The following is a 25,192-nucleotide window of genomic DNA, read 5'->3' as shown; positions in this document are numbered from 1 at the left end:
ATTGAAGGTCACTTGGTGGTAAAGTTATACTATTAATTAAACATCTTAAATGTATATATATATAAACTTAATAAGTAGCATTAACATTAATTCTGTAAATGGACAGTAAATAATGTAGCAAGATAAATATGCAGAATTCATTTTCAGTTATTTCTTTCAAAAGTAATGTTTTTTGTACTTGAAGCTACTTTACAACGTCCCTCAACATATTCCCCCAGGTTTAAACGGAATCATACAATGCAAAGTCTTGCGTATATATTTATTATGTATATATACAGATGATGTAAAGAAGTTTTCTAAAGCCTTAAATTTTACTTTGTATTCATGGGGAAATTACAGAAATGCTAAATTCTATGTATGAATGGTTTATTTCCTCTTTATACAGAAAAGTTATAAGGAAAGTATGTTGCACATCAAATACTATACACTAGAAAGTCTTATTACATAAAGATTTGACCATCCATCTATATTTTGGAGAACATTTTCCTTCCACTTCTCATTTCATGCTCTTAATGAAATTGACCTTTCCGTTGTGAATATGATAGGAAAATTATTTTGTAATCTCCATTGACTAAGGGAGTGACTTGATGAAAGTCTTTATAAACAATGGATATTAAGAATTCTGAATGATATTGGCTTTGGTAGATAAAAACTGAAATTGGTACCTCCAATGTAAGACAGGGGCTCTTTAGTTTATCAAACAAAAGTTGGCAGCCAATACCAGCCCATGTACAGCCATCTGTTGATTTTATCATGTGAAGTGGAGCCTGACATGTTACTATGTGTTCTGATAGTTCAGTGCTATTTTTATAAAGGAGAATCTTTGGTATACATAAGCTAGAATAAAATAAAGCCCAGAGTATACAGTATCTGTTTCATAAATAGGGATGCACCAAATTCAGGATTGGTTTTAGGACTGAACTGAATCCCAACACTTTTAGTAGGATTCAATTTTAGGCAAATTAGACCTAAGCCAGACTGAATCTGAACCCTTAAACTCATATAGCTTTAAAGCACTGGATACCACATTATTATTTTAGATTTTTTAAATTGTTCGGGATAAGCTCAAATTTAAATTTGCAAATTGGGGTTCAGGTTTGGATTAGAATTTGGATGAATCTTTTACCAAGGATTCAGCATTCTGCCGATTCCCAAAATGAGGAGTTTTGGGAATCGCATCCTGAATAATAACCAAAAAAGTGAAATCCTGAGTTTCTTCCGCCAAGGTGAAATCACGTCAAAGTAAATCCATAAATCCAAGTGAAATGGCTAGTCATCATGAAGCAAAATACTTCATCTCTGTCTACTAAACAATTATGAACATAAAAATAAGAAAATAAAAAGAAACATTCTCCAGATACAAAGCCCTTGTTAATGTGTACATCTGTTTCACTGCATTGCCATGGCTTAATACAAGGGTTAAGTTATTACATTTCATACCCTGTATTTACCATAACATATTTCCAAGTGCTGTGTAATCAACTAATTAGACCTGTACACATGTTCTTTTCTTCTTCGTACAGCTGGACGTCTTGCTCATTAAAATCTATAAACACACAAAATATATTGGTTCTAGGTTATCACTTCTCACACTTTTCTTTCCATGAAACTTCAATAGTACAAGGTTATAAAATTATGTTGACAGTAGAAACAATGAGCATATATACAGCAAACTCTAGGATATATATTTTTCTTTTTAGTAGATCAATTTCTGTCGATGATGCAGGGGTGTACACGCTGTTTGCCAACAAAGTAAATGCAACCGAGAAGCACTTTACCTTATTTTTCACTGTGTTACATCTCTCCATTTCCTAAATGTTTAATACTGTTTTGTTTTAGGCTGGACAGCACTTAAATAATAAACATCATGGGCACATTAATAAAAAAAATACTGTTTATGCCTTCACATGGCATATGTCTGTAGTTTTTTGTCTTCTTAGAAGGTGAAGGCATACACCACTCCAACAACGACAATATTACCAATTGTGGCAATTATTGCAATCCATAACAAAATGGCGTCATTTGAGGAGCGAGGTGGCTCTTCTGGTTGGTTCTGAACTGACGCAGCTGCATGCACATTAGCTGATGAGTTAAATAAGGAGTATTCTGTTGCAAAGTCATCATTAGGCGAATCCATAAAAGCTCCTCCCATTACAGGAAGCTGTAAAATTCAATGGTACAATATTAGGAAGAGTATTGGCCTGTGCTTTGAATATTAAAAATGTTGACTGTAGAAAGAAACAACGGAAAAGCTATAAGATGGTTAAATTCAACAAAAGGCTAGCTTGTAATGCAAAATAGTTCTATAACATAGGTTACACAAATAGACTTTAACTTAAAGTAAAGATGACAAAAGTTTCTTTATGAAACCCCATGTATCAACAAATAGGAAGCCAATCTGACATTCATTTCAAATGCATTCTAATAGTTCCATGGGAGTGTTATACAAAATTAATTTGTGTGCATGTTTTGACATATTTTTTCAGAAAGTCAAAAGACTACCTTAATGCTGTATAGAGAGCAAACCATGTTAAATGCAAAAAAGGCCAATAATTGATGCAGTGGTTTATTCAAGTGCACATGGAGCAGCAGGCTACTCGCATTAAATTGTACTCGCAAGTCGGGCGACAAAATGCCCAAATATACCTTCCAATTTACTATTATTGGAATTAATGTGGCGCAGTCAACTAGCACATAGCTGCTGGTTACATGGCTGAAAGCAAATATCTAATTGGTTGCTATGGGTTATTAGACTTATTTTATACTTTGGTACTTTTATTATTAAAAAAATAATGTGCTATGTGCATCTAAAAGTCATATTGTAATAACTAGCTAGTGAAAAAGCAGCATTACCAAATGTACATTTTTCTTCTTATTTATGCATTTTTTTTCTCTTTCTAACTTGTAACATAACATGTAAATATTTTATTATGTTGCTAGCAGCTTTGACAGTAAAAATAAATCTTTTTGGCTACTCAGTCACGGTTGTTGAGTTTTTGACTTGGCACAAGTCATTGTTCAACTACAAATTAAGTTGCAAATCAGAACTGTTTGGCACTTTTGCTAATGCTGTAGATTATTTCCATTTACCATTAATTAAATAGACTTTGTTAAAGGGTAGGCAATGTTTACTGGGAGTAATGCCAATTATTACAACTGTTTGGTCAATCCCATTCATGTTTTCACAATAAAAATGAAAGCCGCACTAGAGATTAAAATTAAAAACAGTTGCATAGGCGGAGTGTGAAAATTTTTGTTTGGGGATACTAAAGGTCACCACACACAGGTTGATGTAAAGATATGGGGTAATAAATGGGATTGTGGCATCACAAGCAGGTTATACAATAAAAGACAGTGAATACTGGTACCCCAAGCACATAAAAGTAATCTACAGTGGGCATTGATACCGCAAATTACCCCAAGAAAATGATCAGTCAGATTATAATTAAGGTACAATTTGACCACTGTGCTGCTGTTGTGCCACTGACACGGTCACTTCTAGGCACAAAGCAATAAGAATCACAAGTCCACAACAATATTATTTATTGACTTACAAAACACAATATTCACATTCTATTTTGTTGCTTAGTGCTTTCTGCTTTTCTTTGTTTGCCTTTTATGTCTGTGTCTTCTCAGCTTTCTCCACTTTCCCTTTTTTCTTTGTTTCTCTTACTTATTTTTCATATCCCAGGATGTCTTATTTATTCTAACATTTTTCTTTCCCCATTCCACTAGCATATCCAGTTTATTATTCACCATATTCTCTATATTTATTTGCTATCCCTTTCTGTATACTCCAGTTTCTTCTTCCGTTCTCAATAACTTTCTTTGATCCCATTTTCCCTTTTCTGTTCAACACATTCTTCGGCCCTTTCATTTTTCTTATCCACCATATCTCTTCTCCCACATCATGTTCTATTTTCACAAAAAAATAACCTGCTCGCTTACTGACCTGCTGGTGTATAGGCAATTTCTAGCTGTTCTGATTGTGGTCATTGGCCATTTGGGGATAGGAAAGAAACTGCCTGCCTGGCTTTAAACATTCCTGACAACATTGCTGACTATGAAATGAACATTTTCTTTCATGTCTGCTTCAGCTTTTGACACTGCTGCTTATGCCCACAAAGTTTAGGTACCAAAATGGGTAGTGGAAATTGGATTGGCAGGAGAAAGGTTTAAAGTTCACCCTCCAGCCAATTTTGATTCCTCCTATTAATACCGGGACTTACATTTTAATGGCAAAAGCAGCAGCTCAGACGCTGTAGCAGAAAAGAGAGAAGATATTTCATCTGTTGTCAGGGATTTTTAAATAAGCAAGCACACCCACAATGCATGTTGGCTGCCATCCCCTGCCCCAAGCTGGAGACATACTAGCAGTAAGGAAGAAGCTTTTCTTTCCCATTTTTTAATGTCAGGCGGTTTGGGTACAGATAATTCTGGATGTAGGTAGTTTGGCATAAATCCATGGCCTCTATTGAGTCCTGTCTCCTGGCACTTTTTTGCATTGTCCATTTTTATATTTCCGATGGCAACATATAATTTTAAGTCTTATAGAAAGTGACTAGGCCTGTTGAACATTTTTATATAGATTATTCCCCCAATTTCCCATATGTGGTTATTATCTAGGAATTGGAATTATCTAGGAATAGGAATTGTTGTTGCCAAAGGTCATTGGGAAATTCTATAACACCCCCCCCAAATGATGTTTCTCGTTGCTTCTCTGCCCTATATTATGAACCTGAAGCAATAATGATGTTTGCAAAAATAATTAAAAATACAGTAAATGAAGTCAGCCTAGAAATTTAACAAACAATCTTAACCTAAACTTGCTGTATTTCCCTTATAATGTTAGTTTATTTTTCTAATTCATCTATTACAAACAGTCTCAATACAATACTTATTGAGCATACAACAGATACTCACTGCCTGCAAAATCACACACCGTCTTTGGATCAGATAATATCCATGTAGTCTAATCCCAACAAAAAGAACATACAGTACTTATGTTTTTTTATTTTATTTTTAATATTACTTCTATTTTCTTTATGTATTTTCATTTATTATTATTGTAATGTATCTAGTGACCAGGATAGAAGCAGGAAAAATATCATTAAATGTTTGCTATTATTATACAAAGAACCTGTCCTATCAAACAACCCATAAATAAATAGCAATTTATGGAATTCATTTCCTAGGTAACATTTAATTGCAATTTATTGATGGAACTGTACAGAACATGACTTGTTTTTCTGGGAAGTATTTAAATAATTTCTCGGTTTTGCTGCCACACAAACTAAAAATCACTAAGGTCATTCTGAAAACATATTTTATTATTTAGATAACCTTTCAATAAGCATTACCATGGCTATATATTGCAGAAACCAACTGCATCCATTAGTGGCCACTTAATGACATTACAATAAGTCATTAAAGGTGACATTGGTTCATATTATACAAATATTCTGAAATAACAAGTAATCCCTGATTAACAATGGACTTGGTGTAGAGATGGGAAAATCCTTATTGATTCCCATTACTAAGCTAAATATTGCAAAATATCAATTTGCTTTAGGCAGAGAAGACTTAGTATAACACTGTAACTCTAACTAGCTTTACCCCTATATTTCCTCCAGATCACCCCAATTTCCAAGGCGTGAGCCCTTGCAATGGTGTGGAGGCAGATTGTGATACACTGTAATCAGTAGTATTTTGAAAGAATGAGCACCCGTGGTTCTTTGGACATAAACCAAAACCAATCAGTGATAAAACATAGAACATCAGTGGATAAGCACAGTACCAATGGTAAGTATAAATCCCTGCAGGGTAAAGGAGAGAATATACACCATAGACAGAGACACTCCTAACTGTTGGCCTTTACCCTAAGTGGAGCTCCAATGATGTCCCTCTGACACTTAGTCTACTACTTCTGGGCAGTTAGTACTTGGGATACTAGCCCCACTCAAAACTCCTCAGTGGAGCCTGTGCTGCTCAGCTAAATAGCCCTGACTATCTATCTCTCCTAGAGTGACCTATTAAAATGAGTAGCCTATCACCAGCTAGACCTGACCTCATCTAGGTTCCAATTGCAAGCCCTTCCCACCTGCTCAGATAAGGGGACTGGCAAAATGGACCCTGAGCTTGTGTGCGCAGCTTATAAATTATTCGACACTGCCAACTAGTTGCCAAACTTGGGAAAGCTAGGAATCAGGCTTTGACTCAAGAAGAGGAGCCAAGCTCCAGTATGACTAAGGGGCCCTTTAGGGAAATGCAGTATAAATGAGGACACCATTTACTAGTCCCATACTGTGCATAAACTGATGGTAGAAGAAAAAGTATGTCAAATCAAACCCTTCACAATATCAGAGAGAAATTTTCATTATGTTCAACATTAACCCAATGAATAAGAACCCAACCCTCATAAACTGGCAGGTTTTGTTGTACAATAAACTGTTATTTAACCTAACACCTCTCTAAATAGGACAGAACATTGATGTTACCATCTCGTAAGTGTGAGTTTGAATATTTATCTATTAAAATAAATATGGTATAAAGTATGTACATTACCTTGATCTTAGATCTCAAAATAGTTTGGAAAAAAAATCCTCAAGCATAACAGTCTGAGCAGAACATTCTCTTTTTGTGCTTTCAGGTACACATTAAGGGGCAGATTTACTAAGCTCGAGTTAATGGTTCGAATTTCAAAAAGTTCGAAGTAAATTTTTGGGTTCTTCGACCATCAAATAGGCTATATTCGACTTTGATTGAAACGATTCGAAGTAAAAATCGAAGTACTGTCTCTTTAAAAAAAACTTCGACTTCATACTTCGCCATATTAAAGCTACCGAAGTGCAATGTTAGCCTATGGGGACCTTCCAGAGTACTTTTCTAAGTTTTTTTGGTTGAATCGAAATCCTTCGATCGATCGCTAAAAATCATTCGAATCGTTCGAATACGCTAAAAATCCAATTCGATGGTCGAATTTCGAGGGTTATAACCCCTCAAAATTTGACCCTTGATAAATACCCCCCTAAAATAGACTGGGTCAAAGAAAAGCTGATTTCACTTAAGTGAGCTGCAAATTTCTGAGTTTATTGTGCTGTTGATCTTAAAAAGCAGTCCCCAAATGGGACAGGGATACTCTTCACCATAGTTCATTATAATTTGCTGATAAATTTTAAATATAAGCTTCTGAGGTTTATCAACCTTGTAAATGTATAACCCTGAGAGGGTTCCATTATAACCATTTGAAGGCAAAAATCTTAAATGTTTTCAGGATTATGATCCCCTCTTAAGCAGTAACAAACTTGGTAATGTTTACTTGGTTTCTTTCACATACATATTATACACATGATGTAATAACTGCCACATACAATTTATTGTTATATAAAATGAAAGAATTTTTGATACATTTTTTTTAATGACTCTTCCCAAAAGAAATTGCTAAGGGGAGATTTGGGACGGATGTTTTTTTTCTTTATATGACTTTAATGATGCAAACTGCTGGGAAAATGCAAGAAAAATCTTAGGAATCCTAATTTGACCTTTGAAAACTCTCTTCCCCCAAGCATTGTTGCCTAGTATGGTCTACAAAAATTGTTATAAAAAACGTACTGCTTAAGTTTACTTTATGATGTGCAAATAACTGTTAGATCCACCAGGAGCAAGCTAGGAATATCATACTGCTTAGGGTCCCTGATTTCTATCTTTATATTTAAGTTCATGGCCTTCAAGCACCACCTAGAAGATCAGAAGGTCCTTTAAGATCTTAACAGAGTTTGCCAAAGATTAGCAACAGAATTATGACCAAATGAAACACAAAATTGTCAGCAATTTCTATCACCACCTAGAGAGTGGTGCTAAGTGAAAAAAACACCAGAAATAGTTTAGTGGGAGCATTGTGATGTCAGGTTTATAGCATGAACCACAGAAATTCCACTGGGAAAATGTTTAAAATAATGGCATCTATCAAAAGACAAATGTTTGAGTTGGGCTTTGACTAGTCAAACACTGTACACTAAGGGGCAGATTTATCAAGAGTCAAATTGAAAATTCGAATTTTTTAATTTTTTATGGTCAAATCTGTAAAATTCAAACAGGGAGTTATCCAAACTTGATTCAAGTTTTTTAAAAAATTCATATTTGATTTTTGAGATCTATCAAACTCTGGCCCTTTAAGAATTCGAATTAGACTATTTGCCACCTAAAACCTGTCGAATTACTGTATAAGTCAATGGGAGAGGTGCAGGGATCAATTTGGAGATGTTTGTAGCCTTCCGGACATTCAAGTTTTTTCGCAGAAAAAGCTCAAATCGAGTTTGATTGAATTCGAATCTGTACTTTCCAGTGTGTATCATGTGTATCAAATGTAGGCAGAAAGGTTGTGGACAATTTCTATGCTGGAACAAATCCATCTACCACTAAGTACCAATGGACTGTTATTATGACATTATGTTATTAAGTAAAACATTATGTAAAACATTCCGACTTCATAAATCAGTCCCTAATGTTAATACATTTGGTTGTGTTCTGTATTCTTTAAATGAATCACTGAACCTGAAAAAGTGGTAAAGCTTTCCCTGAGCTTTATTGATGCTCTTCCTTTATTCCACTGTGTTCTTTTTTTTCCTCCAGTTTTCTTTCTCTCTAATACTCACTCTCTCTAATACTCTCTCTCTCTCTCTCTCTCTCTCTCTCTCTCTCTCTCTCTCTCTCTCTCTCTCTCTCTAAACTATAAACCCCTAAATGGAAGAAGATTAAAATATGTTGTAGTGCAATGAGATAAAAAAGCTCTCTACTTCCAAAGATTTCATCTGTACGAGCGGATATTCCTTTGTTTTTGAGGTTTTGTTATGCCTTTGATTGTGTGCATTAATCCATTTTATCTGTGACACATGGTTACCATGTCTGTCTTGGTTCAGTTTATGAGTAATTGAAGCATTTCTGATCTTCAACCTTTTTGAAAAATGTTTTTATTGTGGCTGGCTGATATATTAAGCTGCTTTTTACTCCAATGCTGTTATGGGACATGGCTCAGTTGTTACAGTGCAAATACGCAGGCAATGTACATGAGAAGGTCATTTCTAAGTTAGGGGTCTATAAATGGAAGTCAGGCTCGGGTGGGCGCCGTATGTATTTATCACAAATAAATATAAATAAATAAATATACCATACATACATTGATGCTGGTGCTACTATTTTTTTTGCATAATACAGACTCATGGTGAATAAATTTGCCCTTAAGCTTCCAATGCAGCCTTAGGTGTTAAAGCCCTAGGAATCTTGTGCATCCAAATCATAGCATCCGGAAATCACTGGTTTGAATACAGAATGGCATCATTCTTGTCAAATGCATGTACTTTCAAATAGTCAGCATGGTTTTAAAAAACAGGGTATGTTAAACTAATGTAATACATTCCTTATTTAGGTTTTGCCTGCAGAAGCTCCAACTTAAAATATGTATTTTTTTTTTTGTAAACTGACTATTTTCAAATGTATAAGACCCTGGCAACCCTTGGTAGATAAAATATTGTGTGGTGGGAAAAATCTGCACAGTAGAATACTTGTAGCTAATTCTGAATGCAGACCTGAGGACTTTCGGGTACCTGAGTTTTGCACATATGAAAATTAATTCAAAGCGCGAGGGTAGAGTAAGAGAGAAGTAATTCCATTTATTGCAGGGAGCTGAAAGACAATAGGAACATTCTCTTAATCTGGTGCATCATGTAAATTTACTACTTCAGCTGTGCACATTAGTTCCCCTTCGCAGTAGCAGAGCAGGATGTGTACCTGGCAAATATGGTTTTACAGGAAACAAAATGTAGGTAAGTGCTGAACTTATTCTCTTGCACAAATTTTATTAGGGGGTTGCTTAACTTTTTACCTCTTACATGAATCCTCCATGATTGGCGCATGCACAGTACAGCAGGAATGTCTGTGAATGCATCAGTCATGGGCTGAGGTCCAATGCCTACTGCTGCACCAAGCCTAAATACTGTACATGTGTACTAGGAAATTGAATTATTTATAGGTTTATTTATACATTATTATTATCTAATCTATAACATACTAAAAGTTACTTTAAGGTGAACCACCTCTTTAAGACATGCTTGAAGGTGGCATAATCTTTTGGAGCAAATAAAGTGACTTTTTTAGTTATACGTTTTATTCCATATAGTGTGCACATCATCTTCCCAATCTTTTTTCCACTGATGGAAGCGGTCACTAATAACAGTTTCTGGGATCTCAAAAAATGAGCACAAAGGAAAGTTTGTTAGCGCAAAGGCATTCGTTTACGCATTGTGGCGATTTTTCCATTAACAACTTTTATTCTATCAGAAATGTTATAAAAGAAACCATATGTTTAGAAGTAGTAATGTGAAATATACATGGGGAGGTAGATTAAAGTGAATTCAAATTTTCAAACTTGAAAATCTTGATTGTGTGCTTAAAATCTTTGAACCTCGAAAACTTGATTGCTTAAAAAAATAAACATATACAGACACAGTGAAATCACATTCTGCAAATCTATCAAATTTTGAATTAATATTGAATTTTAAAAATACAACTTCCCCTGCCTTCTACATAAAGTCGCCAGCTTTCAAATGTCAAATTAGGTGGGTGGCATTAGCCATCATTTACTATTTAAAATGCTATAAGCTTTGTTGTGCAATGTATATGCACTGCCTTGTCATTAGATTGTTGCATCTGGGCTATGGATGTTGAGAATGTTCCATTTGTCTCTATATAGAGAGTGTTCCATTTGCACCTGTCCAGCTTGTTGCTGAAACAAAAGTTTCCCCCTAATTAATCATAATATAAGCACTGCGTATCTTGACAGCGCTATATAAATAAATGATGATGATAATAAGTCTATTGAAAGGCGTTATGGCAGAACTTTATTCCATGTTTTAATTGTAGGAGGAACAATCCTCTACATTGTAGTTCAAATTATCCCCTACAGCAATGTATGCACTGGAAAATAGCATTTATATTTTTGAACCATGCAAAATTTAAATTTCATTGCATATGAACACACAGAACTTAAATACAAATATTGTAAGCAAAAAAGGGACATGAAGATTGATGGTTATTCCCACTGACACTTCCAGAAGAATGTATTTTATTTATTAATATGCCTCAAGCAAGCCTTAAGAAGAAAGATTCACATGTAATGCAATACCGCCATACATCTGATGACAGAGTATAAATGGATCCAGTGTTGCCAGTGCCTATGCAAATGTTGAGGAAAGAAGTGAACACAATAATTGTGCATGAACTGAATGTATGGAGAATGATTTACAAACAAACCAGCTTCTAGTTTTAATTTATAATTTAACCTAGATTATTAAAAGGAATGCTACACTAATACATATGAATAGTTACATTTTTTGATAAGAAGTCCCCGTAATAAAGAATAAAATATAGAAGAAATAACTGCAACTATATACAGAATAACTGCAATTAAGAAGAAAAATCTGAAAAAAACGTTCGCAATATACAGTGGCGTAACTAGAATGCGCTGCCCCCCTACAAAAACTGTAAAACTGTACAACTGGCGGCCCGCCACCCCCCCCCCCTCTGTGTGGCCCCCACATGAAAGTCTGCCTGCTGTGTGTGCTTACCTTGTGTAATATTTATAGGTATCAATACTGATATTAATTCACCCTGCATTGTTTATACCTCATATTCAGACTATAATCCCCTGTATTGTTCACACATGTAATCCCCCTGCACTGTTCACGCTCGTAACACCTCTATTGTTCACACCCTACTGTTCACACCTAAGACCCAGACTGAAACTGCCCCATTGTTCACCTGTTTACATCTCACAAAAACAGCTGGAGGGACACCAGCACTATGTCACTGTAATGTAGCACAGTATGAACTGTTCATTTTAGAGTGGTCCTGATAGGTTTTCCTCCCTCTGTGTGCCATACTTTCCATGTCATACTCTGCCTGTGTGTGCCATATTCTGCCTGTGTGTGCCATACTCTGCTTGTGTGTGCCATTATCTGTCTGCCCCATACTCCCTGTGTGTGCCATACTCTGCTCGTCCTAAGCTTCCTGTGTGTGCCATACTCTGCCTGTCCTATTCTCCTGGTATTTGTTCTGGGTGTTTGCTAGCTTTTGAAAATTGATGTTAGGGGCCCATAAGGTGTTTATTCATGTGCTGGGGGGTGCTGTGTTATCCACAGGGGAGGAGAAGGCATATGGATTTCAGGGTATGTCTTAATATGACCTCTGCACCACAGAAGTTGGACAGCGCCGATTTATATTATTCATCCATTTTGGAATCAAGGCATGGCACTGTGTGAAAGGGAAAGCCAATGAAAAAGAGACCAGTATGTGCAATGTATCTTACAGAGAGACATGTCATATACAATATATTTGTAAATGTTCTGGGGGCATTCTGGACATTGGTGAAACTATGCAATCAGTTAACGTAGTTGCCTACAGCAAAGAAAATAAAGGCTTAAAATGAACAAAATGGGTTATTTCAGTTTATATGTTTTTTTTCTTCAAAAGAGTTACTACTGAAGTTTTGTGTTTTAGTAGTTTTAAGGGGTTATTTACTTAAAAAAAACATTAATTTAATATTAAAATATGAATATTTTACCAGAAACAAACTCGATCTAACTCCCATCCACAAATTTGGCTAATTTACTGATAATTAAACTTGAAAAAACCAAATCGAAAATTTTGAGTATTAATGAACTTTTCCAGTTTATAGGCTTAAAAATCTCAAATTTATTGCGTTTACGAGTTAAAACCAGCATCAAACACCCCAAAAATCCTGAAAATTGGGAAGACAAAAAACATCTTATGGTTAAAGGGAATTCTGCCATTGACTTTGACTTTTTTGCGACTTTGGGACATTATAAATCTCTATCATTTTTTTAGAGAAAACAAAGCTCAATCTTTAATAAATAGACCCCTTAATATAAACATTTTATTTTACAATAAACATATTTACCACTAGTCAAAGTAGTCTTTCAGGGTAACTCCTTGTAATGCACTTATTCTCATTAATGAATTTTCACACTTCTAAAATGCAGTAACCTTTTGGTGAGAAGAATAAGGAAGTACATACAGTATATCTGCTTTTCTTGTTGCCTTTTGAAGAACTTGGGTTAAAGTGTGCAAGAAAGGACTCATCAAATTGTCAATTATTTCATGACCACCATAAGGGGGATAAGCAGGTTTGGGCTAAATCTTCTACTAAGTTTGCACAGGTGCAGTTACCTATTGCAACTTATAGCAACCAATTCGCAGGTAGCATTTACTGGTCACCTGTTTGAAAACACTTTATTGATTGCTATGGGTTACTGCTCCTGGGCAAACTTAGTGCTTTTTATGGGGGCATGTCTGCTATCACAATGGAAAAAAAGCACTGCCTAGTTAGCTCTTAATAAATTTAGCTCTTGATAAATGTTTCACCCATTCAGGACTTACAGAAAGTGTGTGCATTGTGTTTAATGATATCACAGTGTCCATTATGAAAAACCTATATACTTCAATTATCCAATCATTGGGCCCTGTCTGTGGCAGTTCTTTTTACAGAAGAATTTCATTTATAAAGACCGAATGTTCTGCAATTAGATGCACAGGCAGGGTGCTTTTAGACATTAGATATTAATAAGAAAAAAGTGGAGATCACATCATGTGACCAAGCAGATAAGTAGACCAGGCTCACAAAACACATTGCAGAGGCTAATTTAGTTACAGCATTTAACATAACACAGACACAAGGCTATAATGAGCATGGAGTAAGTCCATGTATTAATGAAGTCTTAGATTTTGAGGTATACAGAAAATGAGAAAACTAAGTGAGCAAATTCTTGTCTTGACCCAATTATATCATTATTTATCAAAACACTGTTTTATTGTCATACAAATTAGGTGCAAGCCTTTGTATTACTTTTTCTTAAACATATCTTATACAACCCAATAGATGCATGTTTAAACATATCATTACCATTCTACGTAACAAATTATCCCTTTACATTCTAACAAAGGGGACCACTAAGTGGAACTTTAAAGAAGATACAAATTCAAGAGTCAAGTCAAGAGTCAAGTCAAGAGTGAGTTTATTGTCATTTCATCCATATACGTTTGTACAGTACACAGTGAAACTAAACGTTCCTCTAGGACCATAGTGTTATACAAAACATAGATGTACAGGACAACAGACAAAAAGTGCAAGTGCAAAAATATGCAACTCCTGCAAGACAGGACAGCACAGTGCAGGGACAGGACAAGACAGTGCACACTCAGCAGATGTAATATGTTAAGTAAATAATGCTAGACGTCAGACATGATGGGTGTATCATTGTGATATGATAGTAGTAAGAACATGATAAAGTGCAGATGTGCTCATAGAGAACAATTGTATCCAATGGCTATTTATTTATACAATAAGGTCAGATGGAGTGTGAGAGAGATCTGTCTGGTCCCTGAGTATTCATGTGCCATATGGCTTGGGGGAAGAAACTGTTACACAGTCTGGTAGTGAGGGCTCTAATGCTTCAGTACCTTTTTCCAGATGGCAGGAGTGTGAACAGTGAGTGTGTGTTGGATCAACCACAATGCTGGTGGCTTTACAGATGCAGCGAGTGGTGTAAATATCCGTGATGGAAGGAAGAGAGACACCTATGATCTTCTCTGCTGTCTTCACTATCCTCTGTAGGGTCTTGCGCTCCATGACGATGCAGTTCCCAGCCCAGACAGTGATACAGCTGCTCAGGTTGCTCTCAATAGTCCCTCTGTAGAAGATTTTGAGTAATGATGGTGGGAGATGGGATTTCCTCAGCTTGCACAGGAAGTAGAGGCACTGTTGGGATTTCTTGGCTAAGTAGCTGGTGTTGTGGGACCAGGTGAGGTTCTCCGCCAGATGGACACCAAGGAATTTGGTGCTTTTAACGATCTCCACATTAAAGCAATCGTTGTACAGTGGCAGGTGGTCACTCCTAGTCTTCCTAAAGTCAACAACCATCTCCTTTGTTTTGTCTACACTGAGAGACAGGTTGTTGTCTCTGCACCAGTCTGTTAACCGCTGCACCTCCTCTCTGTATGATGACTCATCATTATTGCTGATGAGACCCACCACGGTTGTGTCATCAGTGAACTTTATGATGTGATTTGTGTGGTGCGTGGCTGCACAGTCATGCGTCAGCAGAGTGAACAGTAGAGGACTAAGCACACAGCCTTGAGGGGCTCCGGTGCTCAGTGTGGTGGTTCTGGAGATGATGTTTCCAATCCTGAATGACTGAGGTCTGTCGGTCAGGAAGTCCAGAACCCAACTGCAGAGGGAGGTGTTCAATCCAAGATGGCTCAGCTTTTCTATCAGATGCTGAGGAATGATAGTTTTGAATGCTGAACTCAAGTCTATGAACAGCATTCGAACGTAGGTGTCTTTTTTGTCCAGATGAGAGAGGGCCAGATGGAGGTTGGTGGCTATTGCATCGTCTGTTGAAAGATTTTGACGGTATGCGAACTGTAGGGGGTCCAATGCTGGTGGCAGCAGGGTTTTGATGTGTTTCTTGACAAGCTTCTCAAAACACTTCATGATGATGGGGGTGAGTGCCACAAGACGGTAGTCATTGAGGCAGGACACTGATGATTTCTCCGGCACAGGGACAATGGTGGTGGTTTTGAAGCACTTCGGGAGAGTGGAAGTGTTCAGGGAGATGTTAAAGATGTCAGTGAAAACATCTGCCAGCTGATCTGCACATTCTCTTAGCACTCTGCCAGGGATATTGTCTGGTCCTGCAGCCTTCCGTGGGTTTACTCTTTCCTGAGTCATCCTCACGTCAGCCACTGTCAGACGCAGTGCCTGGTCACTAGGCAGAGCGATGGTCTTCCTCATTCCTGTGTTGTTCTATGCTTCAAACCGTGCATAGAAGTCGTTCAGTGCATCTGCAATTGAGGCGTCACTGTCACAGGCAGATGGTGTTGACCTGTAGTTTTTTATAGCCTGGATGCCTTGCCACATGCGCCGTGTGTCACCATTCACCTGGAAGAAGCCTTGTATTCTCTGAGTGTATGCGCGCTTAGCTACTTTGATGGCACGCAAAAGTTTGGCTCTCGCTGTTCTCAGGTCGACTTCGTCACCTTCCCTGAAAGCAGAGTTTCGGGCCCTCAGTAACACATGTACCTCTCCAGTGAACCACGGGTTCTGGTTGAGGCGTGTAGTGATGCACTTGGAGACAGTGACATCATCAATGCACTTTGTGATGTAGCTGATTACAGATAACAACAAACTTCAACAGCGGTGAAAAGTGGCTGGACACAAGCACAGAGTCAAATGTAGCCTATTTTATTTTCTATGGAGCAGATTTTAGATAGTAGTATGGATGGGAGAGCGGGTCGGCTGGGGTTAGTTCTTAGCCTAGCACAGACTCCTGCTTGCTTTCTGTGCTTCCGCGACCTCATACACAGTTTCCAAGTGCTTCTCTTCACGCCATTGGCCCCAGGCGAGACCGCGGTCAGAAGATCCGGCTCCCGAAGTAGGCCGAGATCCTGTAGTGTGTGCAATAAGCCATCCTTTATTGTAAGATATGCATGATTGCTGCACCAAAGGAGTGTCTGGCAATTATAGACCTGGACCTTAGTTGTTCCGACGTCTATAGCTTAACAAAAATCAAAGTAGAAAAAGCCCAAAACACACAAAAAAAAGCACCTTGTGATCCGGAGAGGCCGATGCAGTCTACTGTCACCCCGCCATCTTCTCCGCCACTTGGCACACAGTCTCCCACCGAGGTGCCCCATGTCACCAGGCCAGCAGTCTGCCCTGCAGTTCAGGCCCCAGCTCGGTCCCGGGTACCTCTACTACTGGAGTCCCCGGCTTCTCTCGAGGAGGTAGGGCCCGTTTTGTTCTCCGGCTCTGTGTGTGCTAGAGAGCCAGTTTTTCCTCCTTTAGGCAGCGGATGTCCCTTTTAGGCTGCTGGTGTGGAAGATGTTGGCAGAAGGGGACTTGTTAAGCACGGGTGGGTGCAGATTTTAACAGTGCCCTGGGAGCCCTTGCAGATGTGTCTTCCCTGGGGGAGGGTGGTCGTCATTCTACTGTATGTAACATAATACACTAAGGTCAAGAGCTATGGTTAGATTAAAACACTAAGTGGCATACTAACTCACCTGCTTACAATATACTATGATCTAGACAAGAATAATATGCCATTGCACGAAGACTCAAGCCGCCAAATGAATGCAATTTAAACAGATAACGGTGTGTTATCTATACAGACCTAACATGACTCCAAAACTGATACTAAAAAATACAGGTCCTATAGGCTTGTATCCAGATACATCTAAATTGCTAGGACACTATAGAAGTTTTTATCCACACAAATTAGTTTCCCTTGAGACACTAAATTTCTAACTGCACTTAACATTAATCATAAAAAAATATAAGCAACATAAAACGTAATACAAAATTACACAACAGCAAAGTAATATCTGACAATACTGATGGTTACAAGAGCACTGGATATTATCCATTACAACAATCAAAACAATGGCTGTTTCTACTTGGACCATATTGTATGGGAACACTCTGATGAAAAAATCTATGGATGCACCGAATCCAGTATTCTGCCTTTTTCAGTAGAATTCGGATTTGGCCGAATCCTTCTGCCCAGCCGAACCGAATCCGAATCCTAACTTGCACATGCAAATGAGGGGCAGGGAGGGAAATCGCATGACTTTTTGTCACAAAACAAGGAAGTAAAAAATGGTTTTCCATTCTCTCCCCTAATTAGCATATGCAAATTAGGGGTTGGATTCGGTATTCGCCCGAATCTTTTGCAAAGGATTCGGGGGTTCGGCCGAATCCAAAATATTGGATTCGGTGCATCCCTAAAAAAAATCCAGTGTAACGTTTGGAGCACAGTGCTAATGGAAGCAAAGAGTTTACCACCCATACTTTCCTAACCTGTGCATGTCTCAATGATACACAAATTAGGGTGCGGGATACCTACTTGCCCCCCATCTACTTCTCATGAAAACAGCACTGCTAGATCCAGGCATTGTTGTATATATTGGGAAAATTCAGGTCCTTGCACTTCCTTTGGCCTCTAATGGAAGGCAGGGTTTTGTGTTTTTTCATTTTGGAATATATCTCATCATTTGTACATGAGCCTTGTGGTCTCAACGTGAACAATGTAGACCTTTCATGCTTTGCATTCTTAATCAAAATTTCATAAATGTAAATATTTAATTTCTCATTCTTTTTTTTTTTTCGTTAAAGGTTATTGTATGTATGCTTTCATTTCGTTTTACTTTATATAACACTAATTATATAATTCAAGAGTTACTTGAAAAATTCATGATCCCGACTCTTTTACAAGAAAAGTTGATTTGACTGGTGGTCTAGCTAGTAAAGGGAAGTCTTTTATGTTAGGGAAGCACCAAATACATTTTTTTCAGATTCAGACAAATCAAGAATCTAACACTAAGGATCTGGATGAATATTGGTAAATCAGAATCCTAATTTGCATTTGCAAATTAGTGAGATTCCAGGGGAAAAACTCTGTGTGCAAAACACACTTTAAAAAAAATGCAGTTTCCGTAATCACATGGTCTAAAGTCACTAAATGTCGTTTGGGGGTTTGGTTTGGCTAGGCACTTGGATTCAGCTGGATCAAGCACCATTACAAATCAATAACTAAATGGCACGTTAAATGTATATCTAAATTATTACTTGCCTATAAACAGGAAATAAAATTAATTAAGGGCTGGGATATCTGAAGACATTTCGGTACAGTTGAAAGAATTTTCATTTTATGTATTTGAATAAATTGAGGAAAAACAGATATTATTTTTTATTATTATATTATAAATACAAATCATAATCCAGTAATGCCATAGAAGCAATAGCAAAAGTGCCTGCAATCAAGACCCTAAAATATGGAAAATAAATGTTTATTGCAAAATGTTGATATTTATAGGTCCCAAAAAACTGAATATAGTGACATAGTTTTCTTTTTGGCACTGTTTTTATACTTGTACTTCTTTTCCACCATGATAATTGTAATGTATACAACTTTTTGCCTACTTGGAATCTGCCATGCTGGAAGGCAACAGTATTCCACCCTTTGGCATAAGGGAAAAGGAAAAAAAAAAAAAAAAAAAAATATATATATACCTTTTATGGTTAAACCTTACAGACAACTAATTTGTTTATATACACTAATTTTTTTATACACCAATCTTGGGTTATATTTAATAAATGTTTTATACCAGTATTGGGTTTCAATTCAGCTAGGCTCAAATATGCCCTGACTGGGTTGTCCTAACACCATGAATAGAGCTGACCATCAAGTCTGTGATTGAAGGGTTAATACCAGTTTGTGGGGGTTAATTACCATATGAGAGGAGTTAATGTTTTGTATCCAAAAGGTGGGGCCGGGTGCATGTTTCTGTCCTAAAGTGTGGGTTATATCAGTTATATGACATTTTATAAGGGCTGTATGTATGAAAATTGAGGTTGTTCACTTTAACAAAGACCTGTAATCTTATCTCTGTTTTAGATACTAATTGAAACATTAAACTTTTAAATGATTGGCTGCACCTATGGTAGCATTTAATAGCCATAATAGCAACAGAATGTTACTTAGTATTTTATTTTTTAACTATTTTGTTTAACAATGTATATTGTAGGAGAGGTTGAGTTTAAATGTTAGTGAGTTATTGTTATTATTAAAAGCGATATACCGAATGAGTGTATAGTATTTAAATATGTGTATGCCAATTATGTTACGTATACTGACGATTGTGCTGACACGTCTTTTCCAATTTGACTTTTTCCCGCCATTCTGTGTATTTAAGACATTTCTGTAATATCCATCAGTACTTTGAGAAAGGCCTCTGTAGAGGTCGAAACGTCAGTCTCCTTTGTGAATAAATTTTTTTAGTTTTCCTAAGTCCTGAGAGTGCGGACCTTATTCTGTATGATATTATATATATATATATATATATATATATATATATATATATATATATATATATATGAAATACAGTATATATATATATATATATATACATACATACATACATATACGGTATATTTAGCATGCTATGGGTTAATATGGCTCATTTAAAGGCCAGTGATTTGCAAAACCCAATAAAGCTGACAGCTTCTTAGAAAATCAAATCTAACAACATCTGGCATTATTTACTTCCAGCTGAGTGGTGTTTGTATATTTTTAACTATTTCCAATCAGAGTAGTGCAGATGTGTTTAGAAGTAGTGATGGGCGAATTTGGTGCGTTTTGCGAATTTCCTGCAAAATTCATGAAACTGTGAAAAATTCGGGAAACTGTGCTGGCATCTCGTTTTTGACGCTGGCGTCCGTTCATTTCGGAATTTTCGCTGCGGGAATTCACCGCAAATTCGCCCTTTACTATTTAGAAGGTTAAATCATGAGGTGATAGGTAAGAAGATTGTTTTGATTATTTGAAGGTATTCAGCACTTTTACATATCATTGGGAATCTTGTATCATACATATATAGCTGTTGTCATGTATGTAAGCTGCCTTACAGCCAATACAAATCTAAACACAGAAAAAGAGTGGCTTGGAGAGTGAGTGAACTCTGAACTTACCCAAATCAGGATCCAGTGTCATTCATTTGTAAACAAGTACAAGCCCTTCTAGTGCCCTGTACATCAGAATTATATTGACAGTTGCCCTGGGTAGGGAATCCCTGACACTAAGCATTCCTTTGTGCAGCGATGCATAAACCGATGCATAAACCTCATAGCACCACAAACAGTATTGCTACTTATTTTATACTAAATACTCACATTACAACCATGAAATGATCAACCTGGCAACCACAACTAAAAAGGTTGCACTATCTATAAACAATGCAATGGCATCAGTTCTTCAATTATCCATTGTGACACCTAGAGGAATAGAATCGCTTACAGCACTTACAACACTGTTTACCCCGAAATAGGTTAAGAGGAAAGTATTGACTGTCTTATTACAAAAGTGTTTGTTGAAGCATGAATTTTGCCTATTTGTGCCTATAAACTACTTATGTTTGATTTCTGGAATCTAAGAATGAGGTCCCGGAAAGGATAGATAACTGAATAATGTATTGTAAATAGCATAGCCATTAAGGGAAAAGAATATATAAACTCTAAATATATTGACATCGGTGAATGAGTTGAGCCCTGAAAAAGCAATCATTTAGTAATTCTTTGCAATATTTTGCCAAAGCTGCTATTACAGAAGACTATTCTGTGCACAGTTGCATGGTTACAATATATGGCCATATGAGATGTCTATACATATTTGAATATTTAAAAGGAATATCCTACCTGTGCAGCCATGAAAGAGAGATCCATGGTGTCGGTACTTGGTGGAACTGGCGATCTAGTTGATGCTATTGACAGGTAACCCCAGTTGAGTTTAGCATTCTCCTACTGCTTTCTGTATATGCAATGGCAGTGTGTAGCTTGGCTGTTGATCGCAGGGCTCTCTTTAATCCATGCTGCCAAGCAAGTGCTTGAAGTCTATGTTCAGAGACATAATTTCCCAAGCCCTAAAAGCTGACAAACAATGATCAGACAGATTGGGTTTTCTTTTTGTTTGCGTGACAGGTTGTGCCACTTGTTTAAGGGGCAACAATAGCACACATCTGTAACCCTATCACAGCCAGGCTGTCACGCTGCGTTTATACATGCCAGGGACATCCTTAATCCACAGGGATGATCTGTTGCCTGCATGTGCATGTGTAGCGAGGAGGAGTCTGTGAGGTTTCAAGCTGTGTTTGCGTTGAGATTTGAAAAACCAGGCAGAGAATGTGCACTCAGTGGCAGAATGTTCTACAGCGTGGATAGACCTGGATTTCATTTCTAAAGTGATGTGATGGTTAACTCTGTTCCTATGGAAACACAAATTCCTCGGGGACCGTATAAATGAACATTGGTACTGACAGGGAACTTTGAGGCAGAAGCTGTTTCAGTCTGGAAGTGGACAATAGGGTCGGTGGGATTTTAATTTCTAACTTGAACCATCCATTCTATATGGCAGAGCCGATATTGCATCCACGGCATCGTTCACTTTAGCCCACCCTCAAGTATATTCTGGAGATCATTGGGATAATTGATTCTCAAGGAGACAACCCACACCCAAGTGACATCAAAGGAGGATAAACAATGCTTTAAGTATGATTTATCTAATCTGAATGCCTGCTGTATATTTACTAAATGTTCTGCTAAAGAATGTGCACCCACATGTTTGACAGATCAATTCAATAAGGGAAAATACATGCTAAAAATATACCTTTCTCTTAGGTGAAAGCGCATTATTTATACTTCAGATAAATGTACACTAACACCTCCATAGCTCAGTTAATATTATAGGGCAGCTGCATTCCCTGAGAGGGTCTGGTGGAGACCTAAAGCAGGAGGCCCCCCTCTTCCAAATGATTCCTCAGTGCAGAAGGCTGGAGCCACAAGGCTCCACAAGCAGATGCATCACTATCTTACATACGTGTATATCTCTCTTTCTCCTGCCAGTATTGTATTACTAAAAGAAAATCAATCTTTTTTTTTTTTAACTAATGACTGCTTCAGCCTCTTAATCAGTTTCAAAAATAATTTTTCAAGGCAATTTTTCTTTGTGTGAATTTCTTTTTATGTTTAAATGTATGAAAAAGGACAAACAATTAAATAAAAATATTATATAGATTGGCTGTATTAACCCTTTAGAGTGTACACCAGACAGGTCCCCACCCACACACTTTCTTCAATGGAGCAACAAACTGCTTACTAAATAAGCCACACAGTCTAGATGGGTTAATTTCAAAATGCAGTGCAGGATGCAAAGTACAAAAATGCCCACAAACCACTATGTTTTTTTGTACTCACCCCCCCCCTTGTTTGGCACCAGGCCGTTCACCTATAAATACAGTGCTCCCTGTGCTTAGCAGCTCTGTATTTATAATGTTAGAGAGAGATACACACAGTCACATGCTGTCCAGCCACCTAACTTCCCTGTCATTATAATGTATAAGGAGGGGAGTACAACAATGCTGCACTCTACACCTTGTGCTGGATTTGTAAGTAAATAAGCCCTTATTTACCCCATAGAGAATGAGAGATTTAGAATCTAATCCTCCTTTATGGAGTATCCTTCTGCCAGGCTTCCTGCTTCCTGCCATAGAGCTTACTTTTTGCTGGGGCCTTCTATGCCAGGCTCTGGACTAAATCCTCTATCCTTAACAGAGGGCTTTGTAGGTTGTGGAGTTTTCCACCTTTTTTATTTACCATATTCTCATTCAGAAGGGATGTATTGGTGCTTCCACTCTTCCAAAGAGAATTTTCTATCTGTGGAATATTAGCAACTATTGTATCAGTTCTAACAGCTGCCTCGGGGAATGTTCTCAGCAGGGACAAAGATAAGAAATTTATCAACTAATGTATCAAATTAGTACAGTTTTCCAGTTTGTGGACCCGCCCCCCTCCCCCCCAACTAGAGCTGCTCCAGACACAATTGTAAAAAGTCTAGTACCATCTGAAACCAACGGAAACGAAAAAGTGTTTGGAAGAGGAACAACACTTTAAAATCCTGTCCTGAAAGCTTAACCTTTGTCACACTGTATTTTCCTCATATTTAGATCAACCTTTGGCAGTTCAACACTTGCTGGATAATGCTAATCTGACAGGAGCAAAGCAAAAGTACCAGGAATGTTTTTGCCACAATACAACTGGTGAAAACATTAGTGCAAGCACTTCTTCTTCTTCTGGTCTGGCTGCAACTTGCATCAGATAACAAATCTGGGACAGGGCCCCATTCAGACCTGCTTCCTCTGCTGCGCCTTAACTCGTGCCTTGGAATGAAGTGCAAGTTAGAGAACAGGTAAGTGACAGAATGGGTGACACTAATTGCTGCCCCATGCCCACCTCTCAAGAATACACGCAGTGGCGTAACAAGCACTTGCCGGGCCCACCCGCCAAAAATCTTTGAAGTGGCCCGGCATGAATAAAAACAGTCCCCCTGCTCCTCCCCCCTCTGCTTGAGCGTGCACACAAAATTTTCTTTAAGAGAGCACCGGAGGGAGGCTTTTGGTGCTGCGACCATGGGGTCTGCTTCCTCTATAGTTATGCGCTTGAATACAAGGTTGTGGAATACAGGCAGCATTGTGCTCACTGGGCACCAGGACCACTCTGATCATCCAGTGAGTTTTCTCTTTTAATTATGCTGATACTGTATTTGGTGAAGTTAAGCAGTTTCAAGAAAGTCAAAAAGTAATCGCCAGTGCTCTGTCTAACCCACGCTTTGGCGTTGACCATCTGCTAGAAACACCATTGTGGAAGCACTTAGTCTAACCCACATTCTGGCGTTGACTAGCTACTAGAAACAATAAAAAGCCATTATTTGTACACAAAAAGAAGGAAAAAGTTTGCCAGCACACAGTTTGCCTTTAAAAATAATTATTACAAAAAAATTAGGTGTTAGTACTACACCTTGGCCAAAATATGTAGGCTCACTTGCCACGTCAAGGCCCATCGTTGACGTGAGTCCTACATTGCCTGTTAACATAACAACTCAATAGTATATTTAAAATCAAGTCCCCAGCAAACAGTGTGACTGAGTTGTAAGACCTTGTTGCATTTACCCCTAACTCATTCTAAGTCTGCAGTGCGTTTGAGCTATGGGTAAGTGCAACAGGCTCTTACTACTTAGTCACAATGCTAGGGACTTTAAATGTGTAGTGCTATAGTAAATTGTGTGTTATTTACACCACTGTTGAGCTCCACTCCCAATAAATATGCTCCAGATGAGACCTGTAATCTTAGGGAGTGAGCCCTCGCAACGTTGTGGAGGCAGGGTGTAGTGCAACTGTAACTGGATTCAGGGTTTAATAATTGGGCGCCAGTGATTCTTATAACTTAAACATGAAATGGTTTATTGAACATACACAATCCTCAGGGGAGTATACAATAGAGCATGACAGGATTTAGCATCACACTGAATAGGCAATACTCACAACACCATATGGTCAGTATTAGTCCCCACAGGCAAGAGGACAAGCTCAGCAGCAATAAAGGTACACCCAGCTTTCAGCCTTTTACCTAAGTGGAACCTGAGGGGAATCTATCTACCCTGTTCCTATACACTTAGTCCCTACTTCTGGGCTATTAGTACCCGGGATCTTAATCCCTCTGACTCTGACACCCTGG

At 37.7% G+C, this 25,192-nt stretch overlaps 1 protein-coding gene across 1 annotated transcript; it reads right to left on the bottom strand.

Moving 5' to 3' along the window:
* Positions 1-20: 20 nt before the first annotated feature.
* Positions 21-22,437, bottom strand: LOC108698964 (uncharacterized protein C14orf132). The gene is made up of 2 exons (XM_018230821.2): positions 21,323-22,437; positions 21-2,161 (listed from the first exon to the last, which is right to left on the bottom strand). The coding sequence occupies exons 1-2, from the start codon at positions 21,347-21,349 to the stop codon at positions 1,937-1,939; spliced, it is 252 nt and encodes an 83-aa protein (XP_018086310.1). The 5' UTR covers positions 21,350-22,437; the 3' UTR covers positions 21-1,936.
* Positions 22,438-25,192: the final 2,755 nt, after the last annotated feature.

This window comes from Xenopus laevis, chromosome 8L, assembly GCF_017654675.1.
Source record: "Xenopus laevis strain J_2021 chromosome 8L, Xenopus_laevis_v10.1, whole genome shotgun sequence".
Lineage (NCBI taxonomy): Eukaryota > Metazoa > Chordata > Amphibia > Anura > Pipidae > Xenopus > Xenopus laevis.
The sequence above is the reverse complement of the archived record's forward strand: the minus strand, read 5'-3'. Positions and strand labels throughout refer to the sequence as shown.